Genomic DNA, 19,932 nt, shown 5'->3' on the forward strand with positions numbered 1-19,932 from the left:
AACACTTCTAACTGTCAAGTGTATTTGTTTTGGTCAGATGGAGTACCAGCAAAGTGTACCGCCTAAGAAAGTTTTAATTTTTTTCTTTTATGATATTTCGAGATAAGTAAAATATGATATTTCGAGATAAGTAAAATTAAAATACAAAACTGACGATTAATGACTGTTTTTCGTGTGACAGAAAAGACGTCATGAAGCAGCCTTAATTCAAAGAATAATAAATGACACTGGATTTATATTAGTCTTCACCATTTAGAAGTAGAACGATCATTGTGGGCTAATAACAAATGTGAAGATATTGACTGTCAAAATAGAGGACAAACACATGCAATGGTGAATTATTGGCGAGGAAGCAAGGCGGGTCAATAAAGAGAACAGTAGGCGATTTAGTGTGGTTCAAAAACGCTATGTGATATTGTCATACATTTAGCAGACAATTCTTCACATATTTTTCAAACTATCATTGTTTGAAGCTTTGTAGTCTACAAAATTAAAATTTCCTTTGTTAAAACATAACCTGACTAATACCATAAGACTCTTGCATATGTGGATATGAATGATAGGGATATTCTATCCGAGGCTCACAAAATGTAGTAAAACCCGAGGCTTGCCGAGGGTTTTGCAACATTTTGTGATCCCGGGATTCTATCCGAGGCTCACAAAATGTAGTAAAACCCGAGGCTTGCCGAGGGTTTTGCAACATTTTGTGATCCCTTGGGTAGAATATCCCTATCCTTCATATCAACTTATGAAAGAGTATTTTTCTTTCATACCTCGAGGTTTTATTGCAATTTTACAACTATAATATCCCGCTATTTTGAAATAAATTCGAAGAAAACAACGGCTGAAAGTCATGTTTTCATACATGAAAAATTACGTGATGTTTTCAACAAAACTTCCGTTGTTTGCATCTTTTATAGTAAAACCAGTCAAGTTTGTGAAAAAAATGTTTAAATTTTACCGAGGAAATACAAACGTTGTTGACGCCGGGAAGTCAAGAGGCTTTATTGCATGGGTAGGGAAGCCATGCAATACAGCCTCAGGCCGCATGAGTGTATTGCCCAATAGACCAGCAAATTTTACACACGTAGGTATGGAAGAAAAAGTGATACTCTATTCTGACATTTTAACAAAAAAAAAATAAAAACTTTTTTTGTGATAGTTGACTTTAATAAGAACTGTTCATAATTAGGTTCATTATAAATTATATGGTTCGACTAATGACATTATATAGGTCACGCGAACAACTTTTCCTGCATAACCTAATTACGCTGCACGCACTGCCATACGCACGCACAGCCATACCAGTCTTTGCAGTAACCAGTATATATGGACACTGGTCTCGGTCAGTTTTTTACATTATTTTATTAGAACCCTCCTCCTTCCCGTGACTTTCTTCTATTGTGTCTTATTCAAATTCATTGTTTAGTTGAGCGGCTTTTATCTCCACCTAGGACCTACATGTAAGAATGCTGGATATAATTATATGTTATTGAAATATTTATATTTCTATATAATTTTAAACTGTCGTTTTGTAATAAACGGCGAATTTCAATTCAAACTTTTTTTGTTGGGTTGTTTTTTCCCGAATTTTCGTCCTTGTCCTGTCTCAAGTTCACGGATGTTATGCATAAAGATGTAGTTGTTTAACGATTAATGTTAACCTGGCGAATACCGTGACACTTGTATCCTGGTGATACGATGACGCTAGGTTTTTCTGTGGTTGAAATAAGTTTTTTTCCATATTTATTTATTTATAATTTTTTTTTTTTAATTTTTTATAAGTTTGCCCCTTTAAGATATGAAATTATTGTAGTTACATGTCTATTAGAAACGGATGGGTATGATTTACCTATAAAGTTGTCGTGGTAACAATAATAGATAATGTGATATTTTTCTTTTGTTTTAATTATCTTGTTTGTAATACATATAAGAAAGTTACTTCATTGTCATTCACTCGACAGATGTTTCATATGATTAATTGTTATTCGTTTCAATACTAAATCCGTTTTTCTGGATTTCAGATTATTTTTCTTCGTGCTACTATAAAAAATAATCCATTGGAAAAAAACCAATGGAATCGTACGTTTAAATGTATTTAATATTATCACGTAGTCTGACAGTTAATTATACGCATTGATGTCACTATTTCTTAACTTGATCGGGGTATAAAATAGATTTTGTTCGCAAACTATGTAAATCCGCTACAGTTTGCAAACGGAATAAATTATATATATATATGTGTGTGACAGTATAGGGCATTACGTAACCTGTCCAATATAACGAGGAAATGCATTGTCACTCGTGAAGAGGTTATAAAGTACAGTGTGGATATATGTAAACAAGACTTTTTAAAAGTGGAGAGAAGTCACAAGGTAATGATATCTAGAACGAGGTTATCGCATGGTGTAACAGTTTGAATCAGCTTGACGTAATAATGTTTTGTATATATCATATAATGTATATTAGAATAGGACGTATAATTTTTAAAAACAAAGATAAATCTACTTGTTTTCTTGGTCGTGTTTCAATCCAAGAGCATACACCATGAACGATCTATCGTACAGTGGAGATCAGATGTATGACACTTCGAAGACATTTCTAACATAGTTTTGGTTTTTTTAAGACTTAAGTTAACTGTTGTTCTGCTGAAAAGAAAACTCTTTTAGATAAGGGTATTTGGGGTTTCTTTTGTTATGTTTCACATAAGTTATTTTATTTTGATACTCTTTTTTTAAAACATGAAGTCAGTATGACAGATTAATTTTGATACCCTTTTTTTTAAAACATGATGTCAATATGACAGATTAATAAGTATTTTAAAAAGATAAATGTGTATATAATTGCACATATTATAACCTGTATCATCATAAAGCAATTTACATTGTTTAATGTTCAAACAATAGTCCTGCAGAGGAAGAACATATTTCATCAATATAAATGTCTTATCTCTTAAAATTTGCCAGGTAACTAGAATTAACAATGTCAATCAATCATGAACGTCCAATGAAACATTACATTATGTGCATATGTGTCTGTTATTATCAAAATTATGCAGGAATAACCTATTGTCATCAATATATCTTCATAATTCAAAGCTTGACAATCAAAGGTTAGTGTAACGTGTGGTGATCTCTTTATCGATTCTTCCAAGAAAACAATTGTGTGCTTAAAAGGGACTAAATCGTTAAAAAATTATGTAATAAAAAATAAAAAGAATCATAGAACTAAATATAATTGTAAAAGTTGTGTACTTTGTGTTAATAACAAAATTCAAAAGTTTGTATAACAATTTTGTTCAAAATGGAGAAAAACTGAAAATAAATAGAAACGACCTAGTCACTATTTCATATTATTATCTTTCGACGGGTGTAAACAATCCCTATGTGCATGCGCGACGCGTGAACATTCAAAACATCTGATCGAAGGAAATCTCATCTGTCTATTGGACATATCTGCTATCGAATGAAAACAAAAGTTTATCGACTACAGGTTCTTGATTACTGTGTTAAATCTAATAAACGTTGAAACGTATGCAGAAGTGTTTTGAAGAGTTCTAAGTGTAAATAATCCTATACTGAACAGGTTTTTGCAGCCATAAAGAAGAGTTTCCATTATATTATATGGTTTTATACTTGCTTTTAAGATAATTCTATTTTCATTTGTCATTTAAGAATAATTACAGTAGTCCTTTTGATGACAGTTTTAAAGATAATATTTCAGGTAAAGTAAGGGAAATTGAAAGTAAACCTTGCGAAGCTGACACGTTTTTAGAGGAACCCATTTCTATATCTGAGGTGAGGAACATTTGTAATAAGTTACAGATCAATAAGTCAGGGGGTCAAGATAGTCTTGTTTATGAACATCTGAAATTTGGGAATGTGGTGTTGTATACTCATCTATCAAATTTATTTAATGCTGTAGTTAAGTGTCGTTACATACCAGCAAAATGGAAAATGGGCACAATAATAACATTGTATAAGGGAAGCGGTAAACCTAAAGATGATCCTAATAGTTATAGGGGATTAACTCTTTTACCAGTCATTTTTAAAGTATTTGAAATGATTTTAGCCAAGAGATTGGAACCAGCTCTTAATTCTAATAATTTTCCGAATAGACATCAATCAGCATATCAAAAAGGCCTATGTAGTCTGCTAACTTCATTTAACTTACAGGAATGTATCAATTATAACCTGGAAAGAGAGGAAGATGTTTATGTAGCCTTCCTAGATAGCAATAAGGCATTTGATACGGTGTGGCACGATGGGTTGCTATATAAACTAAATGAGATCGGTATAACGTCGAAATCATGGCATATTTTGAAATCAATATATACTGATATAACAAGTTGTGTTATGTTTAATGGTTTGAATTCAAGATGGATACGGATGGAGAGAGGGATTTTACAAGGGAGTGCGTTGTCTGCCAAAATGTACTTAGTTTTTATAAATAATTTATTAGACATGATTGAAAATTGTAATTATGGTGCGCTTGTTGTAGATTTAAGAATCAATGTACCAACACAAGCTGATGATATATGTCTAGTTAGTACACAGCGTAAAAGTTTACAAAATATGCTTGATATATGTGATTTATACAGTAAAAGGTGGCGCTTCACCTTTTCTGCAGTTAAAAGTAAAATAATGCGTTTCACAAGAACAAAGAAGCGAAACTATGTTGTTAGAAAATCTGTATCTATATGAGCAAATTCTTCCTGTAGTTAAGGACATCACACACGTTGGTGTGATATTAAACAATAATTGTAACAGTATGGAACGCACAGTGCGTGCTTGTAATAAGCTTAAAAGTGGTGTCATGAGTTTAATAAGAAGCGGTGCTCATCCTTGTGCCTTAAATCCCTTGACTGTGTGTAAAGTAATTAAATCAAAAGTATATGCTTCTGCCCTGTATGGATGTGAATTGTGGTGCCTTCCAAAATGTGAAGTTGTTATGCTAGAAAGAGCTCAGAGGTTTATTTTAAAATCAATTCAAGGATTTCATACAAGAACTCGTACGGATATGTGTACGGGACTTCTTGGATGGTTCAGTATAGAGGCATATATAGACATGAGGAAATTAATGTTTTTTGGTAGATTATGTAACCTCGATAAAAACTGTATGTCATATCAGATATTTTTCACTCGTATTTTTATGTCAGACATGGGATCAGATATGTACAGTTATGGTTTTACAAGTGATATATTAATTATTCTAAAGAAATACAATTTATACATGTTCTTACAAGAATATTTATCAAATGGTGTGTTTCCAGTGAAGAGTTCATGGAAAGCGAAAGTAAAGTATAATGTACATTTATATGAAGAAAGAGCATGGAGAGAAAGGATGCGTAGTGATTGTGATTTTAATAGATTTATTTTGGTCCATGATAATTTGTTTCCTCATACATTTTGGAGATTATTGATAAAACATCCGCAAATTAGAACATCAGTCTACAATATAATGTCATTAGTTGTTGATTTAAGAAGTCCAGAGACGGATAAATTAGATTTATGTCATAGGTGTGGGAAAATGTATAATGATATATATACGCATATTGTGTTACAGTGTGGATTTACGGAAGAGGTGCGAGATCGGTTATGGTGTGAGCTTTTAAGTATAGATGGAATCGGTTTCAACGTATACTTACATTCCCATTCAGACTTCCAATTATTTCATATACTTATAGGTGGTAGAATTATGTATGATTTTGAACAGTATAGATATAATAGAATTTCGCCACGTTTCTGTCAGATATGTTTCAAAAATGTTAAATGATTTTTTCAAATAGTTATAAATCACGTCTAATTATGGACTATTCTTACTACTTGTATGTGTAGTAAATTGATTGGGTTCATTGTGCACATATATATACTGCAGTGTTAATTTTTCCCCCTGATTTTTATTATTATCATTACTATTATTTTTTATTTTATTTACTATTATTATTATTATTATATTATTGTCTATCAATTATTTTGCACCATTATACTGCACTATAGATAGTACTAAATAGTTTTATGTACATCTACTCAACTAGTTGTCACATCACTTATATTATTTGTTGTACAGATTAAGCCATGTTGAATGTTGTATTACATGTATGTTATTCTATTTATGTAATCTTCAAACTGGAGGAAATAAAGAGAATAATGATATTAGGTACTTTTCCGCTAAACCTGCCAATATTATTAGGCTTAAAAAAATGGCCTAATATATAGACTTTATCATAAGGAAAAAATGGAAGGAAAAAAACTAATAATATAGGCATGTTTAGCGGACTAAGTAAGTGCGTGTATTTCTTTTATCATTATATCAATATTTGACATTTCCCTATACATTGTATATCCTTAGTTATAATATATATCCGTCTAATGGACATTCCCTACATATACATAGTTATAGCACAGGCGTCTGCATCTGGTTTTGGAAAAATATAATAACCTTCATAATGAACATATAGTAGAGGTAGGATATTTTATTTTTTCAAAACCAGATGTAGACGCCTGTGGTTATAGTCTCTATCCGTCTAATTGACATTCCCCTACATGTCACTAGTTATATAACTGTTTCCATCTGATTTACTTTAAAAAATCAGCCTAACTATTATATATATATATATATATTTTATGTTTACTTTTATGTATTCAAAGCAAAAATATACCTTACATATACATTGTAGACATATGTATATGTTTGCTTAATAATATACATTTACACCTGTATTCATGTATAATATATACATAATTAACGGGTGAAAATACCTCTCACTTCTTGTCATATTTGCATCAAATACTCTAAAGCTTCATAGAACGTATGCTGTTTTACTTGGCAATGTAGATACAGGGGCGTAGGAAGCGGGGGTGATTGGTGGGGATCGGGGTCTAACTATATATGTAAATTTTTATGTGTACTTTTATGTATTCAAAGCAAAAATATACCTTACATATAACATTGTAGACCTATTTTGCTTAATAATATACATGTACACCTGTATTCATGTATAAATATATACATAATAAAACGGGTGAAAATACCTCTCACTTCTTGTTATATTTGCATCAAATACTCTAAAGCTTCATAGAACGTATGTTGTTTTACTTGGCAATGCAGATACAGGGGCGTAGGAAGCGGGGGTGGGTGGTGGGGATCGGGGTTGGAGGGGGTCAGGGAGGGCAATTGCCTCCCCGTTTCCCAGGACGGGGGCAAACATGTCTTTATGCCTCCCCCCCATTTTTGCCGACTGAAATGTTCTAAAATTGCACATTTGAAAGAAAAAAGGGCCCACTGCACATTTTCGTACTTTATTTTAGACAATTTTCCGCTGCGTGGCGCATTTCCTTAAACGTTCATGTATGCATATAAGGTTGAAACGTTTAACAGTAAAAATTCAATACACATGAACTAGACTAAAAATGTCAATCAAGGGATTCTACGTATTATTTAAAAAAAATGTCTCTTAAAAGATTCATTTGTTTATTTGACTTAGCAAGACAATTAATTCATTATTATTTTGTGTTAAACAACAATGTGCCGATGTTCTGAAGCCGGTATGTTCAGATCGAGCAGAGTTGCAAAATGATATGACGGCATTCACAATTATCATTTCTAAATGCAGGTAACTTAAAATAAGAAATTATTATGTTAAGAACCCCTAAAACACCAAAATCTCGCGCCGTCGGGCGCTCCCACATTCATCGAAATACATCGTAAAATTCTAAATCGTAATATATTTCCCGGGGGAGACCCTCGGACCCCTCAAATACAAATTTCTCGCGTCGAGTCGGCGCTCGCTATTCATCAAAATGCATCGTTATCGCTCTCTAAACTCATCTTACACCATTCTAAATCGTAATATATTTTCTCGTAGAATCTCTCGGCCCCCAAACACCAAAATATCGCACCTTCGGCGCTCGCATGGCAATTTGCATATTCATTCATTTCCTTTTATCGTGGCCACTGTCTATAAATGTATACAAGGATTCTGCTTAACGATATATGAAAAATGTTTATAAAGTATATATGGCTGTGTGTTGAATTAAAGAATTAATATCCTCCTGTAGGTGCGGGGCGAGGAGGAGGGGTCCAAATATTGAGGACCTTGCACCCACCCCTCCCCTCAATTACGTTTCATCTTCCTACGCCACTGAGATACGCCTGTAAATGGATCGGCTATTACGCTTAATCAGGCCAATGTAACCGATAGAATATAATTATATAAGTTGCCCTCTTAGTGGTGTTATTACATCTATATCCACTAGCCGGATGAGATTTTCACCGACCCGATTTCGAACTCAAAGATCCGTTGTAAACATACAGTCAATGCCGACAGATACAATTTCTTGTTGTGTTTGGCGATATTTTAACGATGATAAACATTGCCAATAGTTCAAATTAAATGCTGTAATTTTGAAAACTTTCTAATTTCCTGTATAAGAACTTTTGTAGGAAGTAAAAAACCCTAAGAAAACTATGTAAATCTAATGATTTAGTACCTTTAAGGTAATTATACATTGTAGGATAAAGCTGCTGGTCAATTGACATTAGCTAGTAATTCCCGACTGTTCCTTTACGTAAAAGATGTAGCGGGCAGCCTTCAGAAACAAAATCACATTTAATTCAAGTTGAATGACTGAACACATTTGTTATTCGTTTGAAACGTATGTGGGAATGTTATGCTTGAGTGAATATCAAAGCGATGTTTATGTGTCCAAGGATAGTTCAAAATTGCTTACTGTGAAGTTTTTTTGTCGCTTCAAAGGTCATGTTACAGAAACCATTGAATTTTGCCCACGAACCAAAACAGCCCAGATGCATTTTGTAGTACTTTGACAAAGAACCTTTCGAGATACTTTTATAAAATTCAAAAGGCCCTAGGCGCCTGCGCTGCCCGAGGTCTACTCCAGGGTTCTCTTTTTGATCCAAAACCATATCAAATTAACGTTCAAGTTCGTAAAAATATAAATCATATTTTCAAAAGCATACATTTCTGCAGATTTTGACTGCATATTTGTAGCTTTCAAATTTAAAATGAATATTTTACAGAGAACTAATGGAGTTTGTTTGAACGCGTATAAGAAAAACACAGCATGTATAGGAAGGGAGGTAACTTGAGTTTGCCTATGAACTTATTAAGTTGGTTTTTTTTACATCAGGTTCATATATATATGATTTCAAATCAATATAGTGTATGTTACTTATTTACAGGACCACAATAAAAGAACAGTGCTTTTACAATTATCTTATAGTGTGTACATGTATATATACCATCTGTTAATGTTAAAGTAAAGTCTGCAAAATACCATCTAACATTTTTTTTATCTTAACAACTAAATCATTTATCAAATCTAGATCTCCCTTTAGTCAATCTATGTGAAATGAACAGCCATGCCACCAGAACTTTTGTTACTATTCTTAAAATCAACTTGATTAGATAACATCTTCATTTTATCTGTTTTCGATGTTTTGCTGAAAACAGTTTTTTAATGTGTCAAAAATGAGTGGCTAAGTAAAAAATTTGGATATCAAATAATTCTTGGACCTTGATAAAATAACTTTCATTGCACTAAAAGATAGGTTAATATAAATTGAAATACAGTACGTTTCCTATTTATCTGTTTTAAAAATGTATATTTTGTGCATTTATATAGTGCTTTGTAGAAACTTTAAAACACTAGGGGCTATGGAGGCCGTATAATTAAGATATCTCGTCCTCGATGAACTTAAAACACGGGGTCCTCTTGACGGGATTTTGTCTTGTGGCGAGAAATCTGTGTTCCGCATCATCAACAGGGTACTGCAAACCTTCAAACTCTGGGTTTCGAGTTCGAATTCTACGATGAGTAGTTAACAAAGTGTTATAATGTACCTTCTATATGTGTATGTATATTGTTGTTATTTAATTTCATTTCAAACTATGTGTACATTTTGCCAGATGGACTCCCATTACTCTAATGATAATCTTAATCTGCATCATGAGTGAACAAATGTAGCCTAGACTTGGAGTAGTAATTTCTATATAATCCAGGGTGTGAACAGGATGCATAATAATACTACATAGAACAAAATGCGATAAAACAAAACTTGACGCTTTTGTCTATATTATTCTTATGGTGTAAATTAAAGAAAAACAAAGAACAAAAAGAAAATCACGATATGGAAATAGGTTTTCGCTGAGTAGTTGGTTCGCGTCAAATTTATTCTTTTGTACTCAGATTTATTACATCCATTACACAAATCGCAAAGAATGCAACACAAAACTTTGAACATGTAGTTAGAACATGAGTAAATAAAGGGGGATAACTCGAGTTTGTCTGTCGAATTCCGTGGCTTACAACTATATTTTGGTAACAGTTTGACTATGTGTAATTCTAAATAATTATGTTTTGATAGTTTATGTAAATTTTACCAGAACGTATACATAAATATGCGTGTTCCGTTCATCTATTTACTAACGCATTATCTATTATATACATTTTGCCGTTCTTTGAACTTTGTTATCCGAATGAAAATTTAATTTTGCTGTGAATTTTCTGTAATGATCACATCTGAATACAATCTGATTAAAATCAGATCTTCGATTACGCTCTGATACTCTACGCTCCAGTACGAAGGAGCGTAGAGTATCAGAGCGTAATCGAAGATCTGATTTTAATCAGATTGATCTGAATATAGGACGTTACATGTAAACAAAAGCTGATAATAAAATACTTTTTTCTAAGTTCGACTAAAAGTACGAATCTGAGCCAGACTGGATGTATTTTTTTAATCATAAACAGCTATTATTTATCGTATGAGTTAAAGATGCTCCACCGCCGACAAAGCATAAATGATATTCATCATTGAACAATAATTGGTGTTTGATCATGTATTAACACAAAAAACAATATAACATAAGTTATTTCGCCTTTGGTGCATGCGCAATCAGTACTTCCTTCCATATAGGATATAGTGACACGGATTTTTTTCGGGATGCAATTAATTATTTTTCATATTTTTTAACTTGAAGTAAAATTAGAAGCTCAAACTTTTCAATGGTGGTAATGGTGTAAAGCAAGTAACTTTTGTAACTGAAGAAAAATACAAAATCATCTGCTCCTGTTTTTGATAGTGAAAAATACCATTTGTCAGCGCTGGAGCATCTTTAACTATATTTATCTCAATATGCTCAACAAAAATAAATAAATTACATTATATATTTTGTAAGTAACAGTTCAACCTTTCTATAGAGCTCACGGAAGGGACAAAACATTTTCAGTTTTTATAGCTAAGTGATCTGTGTCTAAACGTTAAACTGTGTAGCATTGGTCTTTTTGATTAAACAGGTACGTGGTCATTACACAGAAGTGGTTGCTAAGACAGGTCTAATGTATAAAAGTTGTGTAGAGATTTGGTTAGCATTGTTAGTTGTGATGATACCAATCAGACGGTTGGTGATGTGGGCCCAATTACTAAAAGGTGATCACATTAAAACTACTTCTTTTAAGCTTTATATAAAGTTTACTATCACTTTAGGGGTTACTATCACTGTCGTTATATCCACCCTTGGAATATTGCATAGCAAAACTAAAGACAGTTAAGTTCCGGAATATAAAAGCTGACCAATTAGATGCCTTACTAAAAAAAATCTTTTAACATTTATAGAGACAGCGATGTCCAACTTTGAAGTAACAACACAGTCAACCACAAGGTACCGTTACTTTTTGTTTAGCATTATTTAATACGTTTGATGCGCATCAAATACTCTAACTACCTTCTGCTCTTTGGTCGTACACAGAATCTTCAATTTTGCTATAAAGTATTTAGGGTTGAGTATAGAGGTGTTTTTAGTAGCCCATAGAGTATAGAGGATGGGTTAACATTTGATTAGCCAGATTATCCTTTGAACAATTGAGGCGGGTCTATTGAGAAGTATATGATAGTGTTAGAGGGAACCGTGGACGCTGAAAAAATCAACTACTGGGTCCTCGCCCGTGATAAAAATCCACTATCCGGCCACTTTTTTGGTGGGCCCACACTACACCTTGTAAATTGGGGTTCACCCGAGGCTCTAGTGTATTCTTGTAGGGTCCCACTACAAACACCTGGGATCTCGGCAAATCTCGCGCCTCGGTAAGAGATTCAATTACTGCCTGGGTTCTCTCGATGAACGCTAGGTTGATATTGGCCGTTACGTCCATGCAGATGTATAAACGTTAGACTGCTGTTGGATTGTGTAGGATGCCAGGTATTCTAACGGTCTGAGGCACAAGAGTTCAATTTGTACTATGCGTGGGGGGTAGCCTTCATAGTCGGGTGCAAGCCGTCAGCGTAAATGTTATCTAGGTAGTCAACACACACACCCATGGGGTTAAACATTTTGCCGTTCTTTGAACCTTGTGATCCGAACGAAAATTTCAATTTTCCGTCCATTTTGGTCACTTTGATCCTATGATTTCCACTATCTGCTATGATGACGTCATCACGACTGTTCACGGTGACGTAATAGGGGAAGAGGAATTGCTCCAATGTGTCACCGGCTTCACCAAACCAATGTGTCTGTTTTCGTCGGTCATTGAAAATAAAAATCCGATTTTTTGACATTCCTGATACTACCACTTTGTTGCGATTAGTAACGACAACTCCGAACGGGTTTTCCTGAGCATATTTATCGCCATATTGGGCAATGAACCTACCATCTAATGAATACTCATGAAGAACAGCACCGTCCGATTGGCTTACAGTTACCAACAAAGATCCGGATCTGGAAACTGCGACATCCCGTATGGAACATTTACAGCTGAAACTGTGCTTAGCTATCCCATTAAACCCCATGATAGTTATAACATTTTTTCCACAATCTGCCACCACGATATCCCCTAATGGATGCACAGTTAAGCCGGATATATTGTTAAATTCTGCGTCCTTTTCGCCGAATCTTCCGAACCGTGCGGAACATTTTGTGCTCGGTCGAGAAGCTTTAGTTGAAATGGGTCTGCGTTCCCCTCGCTCAGAATTTGCACTTGGAATTCGGTTGGAATGGAAGCTGTCTGGTCGAGCACTTGATCGGACTGCATCTTTCAGGCTAGTTATAAGATGGTTGTATGGAAATCCGGAAACTCCATTCGGTGGAATCGTTATATCCTACAAATTAAAAAAAATGTTTGTTGAGGAAATGAAATTATTCAGTTTGAGGCGTATTTATGGTAAGGGTTTATGCTTCTTTATAGGGAGAATGTATTGAATATGGCAAATACTTTAAATCAGTATCTGCTATTCAGAAAATAAAAACATTTCTGCAAAATAAGTACTGAAGTGTGTACTTCGATTAGGTGACACGCTTAAATATGGCACTAGATTGTATAGTGTCCCTTCAATCGAAATATCAAGGAGAAATCTCCGGCAATCTTCGGAAATGCATATGTATATCCGAAGACTGACGGAAATTTCTCCGAGATGTTGCTATTGGGTATACCTTTTCTAACAGTTTACCTGTAATTTCCATATCATACACTCATAAAGCTATGGCATGACTTATAGGCAAGACTTGGTATATATACCCAATTGTACATTTATTTCGGTGCATTAATACATATAACGAGAAGAATTTTTAGGGGGGAAAACAACAAATTGTGTGCATGTGATAATGATCATATATATAAGTACATGTACCGGTATTATAAAGTGTATTTGACATTTTTTTTAACACAAAGGTGATAGATATGTGTACAAATGTACTATACATGTGTACAGGACCCATGGTAAAACAAAGCCCGAGAAATAATGTATACAAACATTTTTTGTTTGTTCCAAATGCACATGTATGTACATGTAGACTACGTGGTGTACAAATATAGAAACGTATTTAAATGCATCTGTACGTGTGTACAAAACACATCTGTCCATTTACTGAACGTATGTGTATACGATTGCTAATTGTTAAAAGGCATTATTGAAAATCGACAATTGGAAATTCTATCTCAATGACTTACACAGAACCCGTTGTAATTGTCGAGGAATATTAATTATTCAAAACACTGGTATGGCTAGGCGCCTCTTCAGATCGGCTAGTAGTAAGTTGTTAACATACCTGGCGTAATCGATAAATCGTCAGGTGTAAAACAATGGCTGGCAATTTCTGAACATAAAGGAATTTTGTTATCAGAATTATAAGGTGGTGTAACGATAATAAGAATATTACCTGTCTGCAGACTGGGCAGGGGAACACAGTGGAACCTTCAAAGCGAGATAGGTACTGCTTACAGTAATCGTCCAGACATTTTTCACAGAAAGTATGAAGACATTGAAGGGCTTTCGGCTGATCGAACGGTTGTAGACAGATCGTACAGCATAGGAATGAATCCTCAATCTGTTGGGCTATAGTCTGCTTTCTACTCTGCATTTCCTCACCTTTACACAAAATTAAGATTAAATGTTTGTCGTTTTGTAAACTCCATGGTCATTGTCAGGCGATAGTTTCAGAGGAATTCTTTATAACCCATGAACTGACCGCTAAATCCTCCCAGTAACAACAAAATCAATAAACATTGATTCTTTGTATGAACGTGTACCACAGTCACGTGACGGCGCCAGTCGGGTACTATAAACACATTATGTATATATACGAAATGCACAAGATATGTATTAAATGGGATTTAAATCCGTTCAAGTTGGATTAGCACTGACAGGATAATAAAATGGTATAAGATATATACAGGTATAAACTACGATGGCCGATAGCAGCCTGACACAAAAATATAGTAAAGTAAATGTGTCACGCTGTTTAACAGCATCACTATGACACAAAAATCTCTAGTAAAGTAAATGTGTACCGATAATTTGTACTGTAAACAGCATGACACAAAAATCTCTAGTAAAGTAAATGTGTCACGATATTTTGTACAAAACATAATGACACAAAAATCTCTCCAGATGAAAATGTGTCACGCTGTTTTACGTTACAGCATGACACAAAAATCTCTCGTGTAAAAGGAGACCGAAATGTGTAGGTAATCAAACATGTCATTTTGGGGCGAAGTGTCTTTTCGCAGAAATATGTCTGGTATTCGAAAAATAGCAGACCATGAGAAGAGTTCGCTTATAGGTCGTTAGAGAAATAAAACAGGTGTGTGATATACGGAATGGTCGCTTGATCCATTGTTGCACGCGTATTTGTAGAGGATTTTTGTAAACTTACCAAGGAAGCAATTGAAAAGGCGGGACACCAAAATGTAAGTATATTTATTATCGAGAATGTATTTATTTTATCGATTTTCATCTGTTTAATAATTGATATGCAATTCATAACCTATATTAACTATGAACCATACACATCAAACTTGATAAAGGGTCGGATTGCCTCGAAAGTTTGACATACTACCTGGCCGTATTTATATCACTTGTTGGGATTGTAGATTGAAATTTCAGTTTCGATATCTTACGATGGAATTGATATCATTCACGCCTTCTTTATATGGAAATATCAAGTTATTTCATTGACATCTTAGTAAGTTTTTGTTCTTGAGGTCAATGATTGTTGTTTTCGGAAACATCATACGTCTACTACAAAGACGATTCATATCTGATATACAATATGTGGGTCAATCGTTAGTCATATCACAATCTTAATGAATTTCCGCGAAATTAAATGTTTGTCATGAAAACTAACCACACCTAAAGACCTTTCTCAAATTGTATGCAAGCCTGACAGTAATACATCAAATCGAGGCTAAGTGAGCACAGGCACCGTAGCAACGGTAAATACAATTAATGCAACATATCTTTAAAAAAACAAACACACATTGTTGTTGAATGTCATAAAAAATAGGATGAATTGTTCATTTTAATCAAAATTCTTAATACTGAAGTATAAAAGAAGGTTGATTATCAACATAGGCAGAGAAAAGTTCCATAACGGTTGAAGACAAATACAGATTTATCTGTACAATATTACATGTACAGTATATGTGTTTACCATCAGTTATATAATTTTTTACGTGTGTATTTCTTTTCTACACAGTTAAGTTAATGAGTGGAAAATTTCATACATGCTTTACATAGATGGAACAAATATCGAACTATAATTTTGTAACAAGTGTTTAGTTCTTTACCGTAATTTTCTATGTGAACGTGCCGGTTGATATATCCATGCATATAACCTTTTCCTAAAAACGAAATAACACTTGTGTGCCTTATCAATAGGACATTAATGTTAGAACTGATAAAATCTAATATACTTTTATGTCAATTATTAGAGTGAATTATGTCTAAAACTAACATATTAAATTTATATTTCTGGTAGATATTGAAGAGCTAAAATAAAGTAATTGAATATTATGATCTATGGACACCTATAATAAAATCTTAACAAGCGTTCTTTGAAAGAAAACCAAATATATTTACTGATATGATAACATTCTATTATTGCATGAAAAACTTAGATTGCACTTTCAATCGCAACCCCTCTTTTCACTAATTATTGTTGTAATTAGGTTTAAATGGATGATATGCTGATGTATATTCATGTGGTACATTGCACTAATTTTGTAGGATATATATTTTGTGACCACAACATCAGGGGTCACTTTAGCATAGCTGTTTGGAATATGACCCTTAGATTTTGAAAATTGCCCCTATCTTTCAGGAAATGTCTTAATATTTATTTGTTAGTGGCCCCTCAAGAATTGTCAAATACTTCAAAATGACCCACGCATTTATCAGTTAAAATTGTCCCTGCAGCATTTGTAATTTATAACGTAGAATGTGCTTTATTTTGTGATACTTTATGATGAAATCGGGACAATAAATATGTATAGTCAAGACTATTTAAACCAAAACGGGCAATGAAAAATGGGCTTTGTAGCTAAGTGGGCCATCAAAGGGTCAAAAAGTCTAAAATTGATATTTTTGGGGACCAAAAGGAAATTCGTCTTATTAAGCAGGTGGTCGTTATACACAGTTTATGTTTATTAAGGAATACCTTACTCTAATATAATTACAAAATTGCAATTTTGTGAACATATTTGGTGTTTGTCATTGTTCACACGTCATAGACAAAGGGTGATTATTGGAGTAAATAAGGATTGGTAAAGGGGACAGCCAGAGCTAGGTACAATTTGTGATAACAACTTTATTTATGTGTACCTTAAAAGGGAAATTAATGGTAAAATGTGATCAGAGGGGACAGCTGTTAAATATAACAGACTGGGACCTAAATACAGGCCTAAAGGGAATATGGGGGAAGGCAACTTGAAACTCTGATAATGAAGGTTAGGAATGGTATTTATACTATTTAATTGTTTGGTTCTTGTTCCTTGTTTATTTGGCTCCCTACGTGTCAAATATATAGCCGTATTCCAGTTAAGGCAATTAGTACCAATACTAAAAAGTATCTTGGCCTCAGGAAAAGAAATCACTGACATGGATGCCTGCGTTTTCTTTCCTCTAAATCACAAATTCAGTTGACCCCAATTACTGGATTACAGCTAACACGAATCTGAGACCTGCTCCACAGCAAGCTGTATGTACCAGAGAATGTAGTGATGGCGCCAAATATAAACTCAAAAATGCGTTAGACAAACATTGGAAAGAACAAGAACTCTTATACAACTACAAAGCCTTTATACATCATTAATTTATTATTATTACCGGATAAAAATGTATTAACTGTAAACTCTATATTTTGTCTGAGTCTTACGGAAGCGTATTAGGCTCACGTACGAAAATATTTTTTAGGAAAGCGAAAATGTTTTATTTGGCGGCCGCCACAAATAATTATCTGGCGGCCGCCTAATATCTGGCGGCCGCCAGTTATTTGGCGGCCGCCACTTAATTTATCTGGCGGCCGCCAGATAATTAAGTGGCGGCCGCAATATAATTATATGGCGGTCGCCAGATAAGTATATGCCAGAAATTTAAGTGGCGGCCGCCAGATAATTATTTGGCGACCGCCACTTAATTATCTGGCGGCCGCCAAATAAAACATTTTCGCTATCCTATAAAATATTTTGGTACGTGAGCCTAATACGCTTCCGTAGAGTCTGGTATAGAGGACTTTACATATAAGTCCTGAACTAGAAATAAACTTATCTTATCTTATCTTATCTTAATGATTTGTAACAATTATTTTTCTGACAATGATGTATTTATCTAAGAAGGGGAATTTAGAACGCTTGCAGTACATTACTCGCATGGTCCTAGTTATTTATTCGATTCGAGTACTTATGTAATTTTGTGATCATTTCCCTCCAAGACTTCATGATAGAAATGCATATTCAGTTACACTATAGTCATTTGTATCTGTTTTATTATGTCCTTTGGACTTTATATTGTAAATGATAGCTTTACTGAATTTGTTAAATTTTATCAAATATATCAGTATCAGTATTACTTTTCTGTGACATATGGATTCCAGTCATAAAAATATATTTACCACTACTAATTTACATTTTCTCCAGGGCATCAATCAAAGTACGGAATTCTGAAAACCTCGAAGATTCGCTGCGTTTCTCTGTTGGAGAAATGGAATTCTCCTTGATAGACCTAAGTATGCATTTCATATATGTTTATATTGACCCGGATATATCCTATACTAAGTACACGAAGACCGTCTCAGTAATTTTATTCGTTAACGACAACTGGTTTATTTGCTGTTTTAGTTAGAAAATGATCAGTTTCAACATTACACATTAAATTATATAATAAACGAAAGATAAAAGTATGAGTATTACTCGATGTGAAACAATACAAAAGTAAGGGGAATATTAAGAAAATATTCAAATAATCTTGGAAACACCTGGAAATATACAAAGGTGATACACTCATGTATCCCAGAAAAGTATCCATGTTTTGCTCCGTCGACACTCAGTGTATATTTAAGATTAACCCATGTAGTTGATACCCCGTTCAAGAGAGCAAGGCACACTGTCGCAAAACTGTTAAACGTGGTAAAAAAAGACCCACATACTATATCTCATTTCAAAAGGGGATTACTATTTTCCAATGGCATCACTGTTACGGGAATTTGGCTTCTTTGTAATCTTCATAATTAACATTTCCACAATCTTCCTAGATAAGACGACATTTGTCATAATACAACGTGATTGCTTATCGGAACTATTCGCCAGATCACCATGTTCACAGTCATTTAGTTTTAGAACATTCATCTCTGTGAACAAATCAAATATTTATACTGTAAAAGCTATTTAGTATCGAGTTTTGTGCAACATGAATATACTATAAGTTGGTAAAGTAACAATATGTGTGATTTTGATAATGAAGTTTTTTTTGTTCCAAATTGTTACAGGAAGTGCATTTCCATCAGCACATTCTTTGAGATACAAAGATAACGAAGGAGATGATTATCATCATGTCATATGTAGGGATGGAATCTTCAGGGAACCTACTGGTGGCTGGGAATATGAAGGGAGAGAATACATAGCTATGTGTTCATCACATGCTGGTAAGTTTGTTCACATAATTTTACACAGGATAAAAACACTTTAATCTAAGGAATTTAGTGAATTAAATTAAAATAGCCTGTTAGAATAACCTTTCTTTGTGTGAGGTTCTCATTTTCGTTTGTTTGTCTTATCATATGTTCCCTATTACCGAGGTGAGCTGAGAGTTTAAGTGGTTGCATGATCAGTTTGTTGTTGATGTGGAATGGGCCCCTTATTTGCCTTGGCAACTGTGGAGATAAGGGGTATAATTGGTCTTAAGTATATATTAGATGTGGATAGTTGTCACCTCCCTCAGAGGATGATGTATAATATCTTAGTTGTCATTCGTAGAGGCTAGTTTATATATAATGGTATATAAATAAGTATTTAATCATTCAGGAGCCATATTAAAATATATTCACATGTTCCGGTAATGTACAACGTTTCATATAATCCTATGAGGGTTAATTTTCACATCTATGACTTTGATCATACATCCAAACGAGTTAGTGATGTC

General features: G+C 33.9%; 1 protein-coding gene across 1 annotated transcript; it reads right to left on the reverse strand.

The window, feature by feature from the left end:
- Window positions 1-12,261: 12,261 nt before the first annotated feature.
- LOC138327165 (tripartite motif-containing protein 3-like) lies at window positions 12,262-14,577 on the reverse strand. The gene is made up of 2 exons (XM_069273152.1): window positions 14,177-14,577; window positions 12,262-13,119 (listed from the first exon to the last, which is right to left on the reverse strand). The coding sequence occupies exons 1-2, from the start codon at window positions 14,375-14,377 to the stop codon at window positions 12,262-12,264; spliced, it is 1,059 nt and encodes a 352-aa protein (XP_069129253.1). The 5' UTR covers window positions 14,378-14,577.
- Between the last annotated feature and the right edge of the window lie 5,355 nt (window positions 14,578-19,932).

The sequence above is a fragment of the Argopecten irradians genome, chromosome 7 (assembly GCF_041381155.1).
Source record: "Argopecten irradians isolate NY chromosome 7, Ai_NY, whole genome shotgun sequence".
Lineage (NCBI taxonomy): Eukaryota > Metazoa > Mollusca > Bivalvia > Pectinida > Pectinidae > Argopecten > Argopecten irradians.

Excerpts from the sequence above, each read along its gene's own strand:
- LOC138327165 (XM_069273152.1), bottom strand. The coding sequence starts at position 14,377 with ATGCAGAGTAGAAAGCAGACTATAGCCCAACAGATTGAGGATTCATTC. Across the intron at positions 13,120-14,176 it reads CCTGCCCAGTCTGCAGACAG|GATATAACGATTCCACCGAA; the intron begins GTAATATTCTTA and ends TTTAATTTGTAG.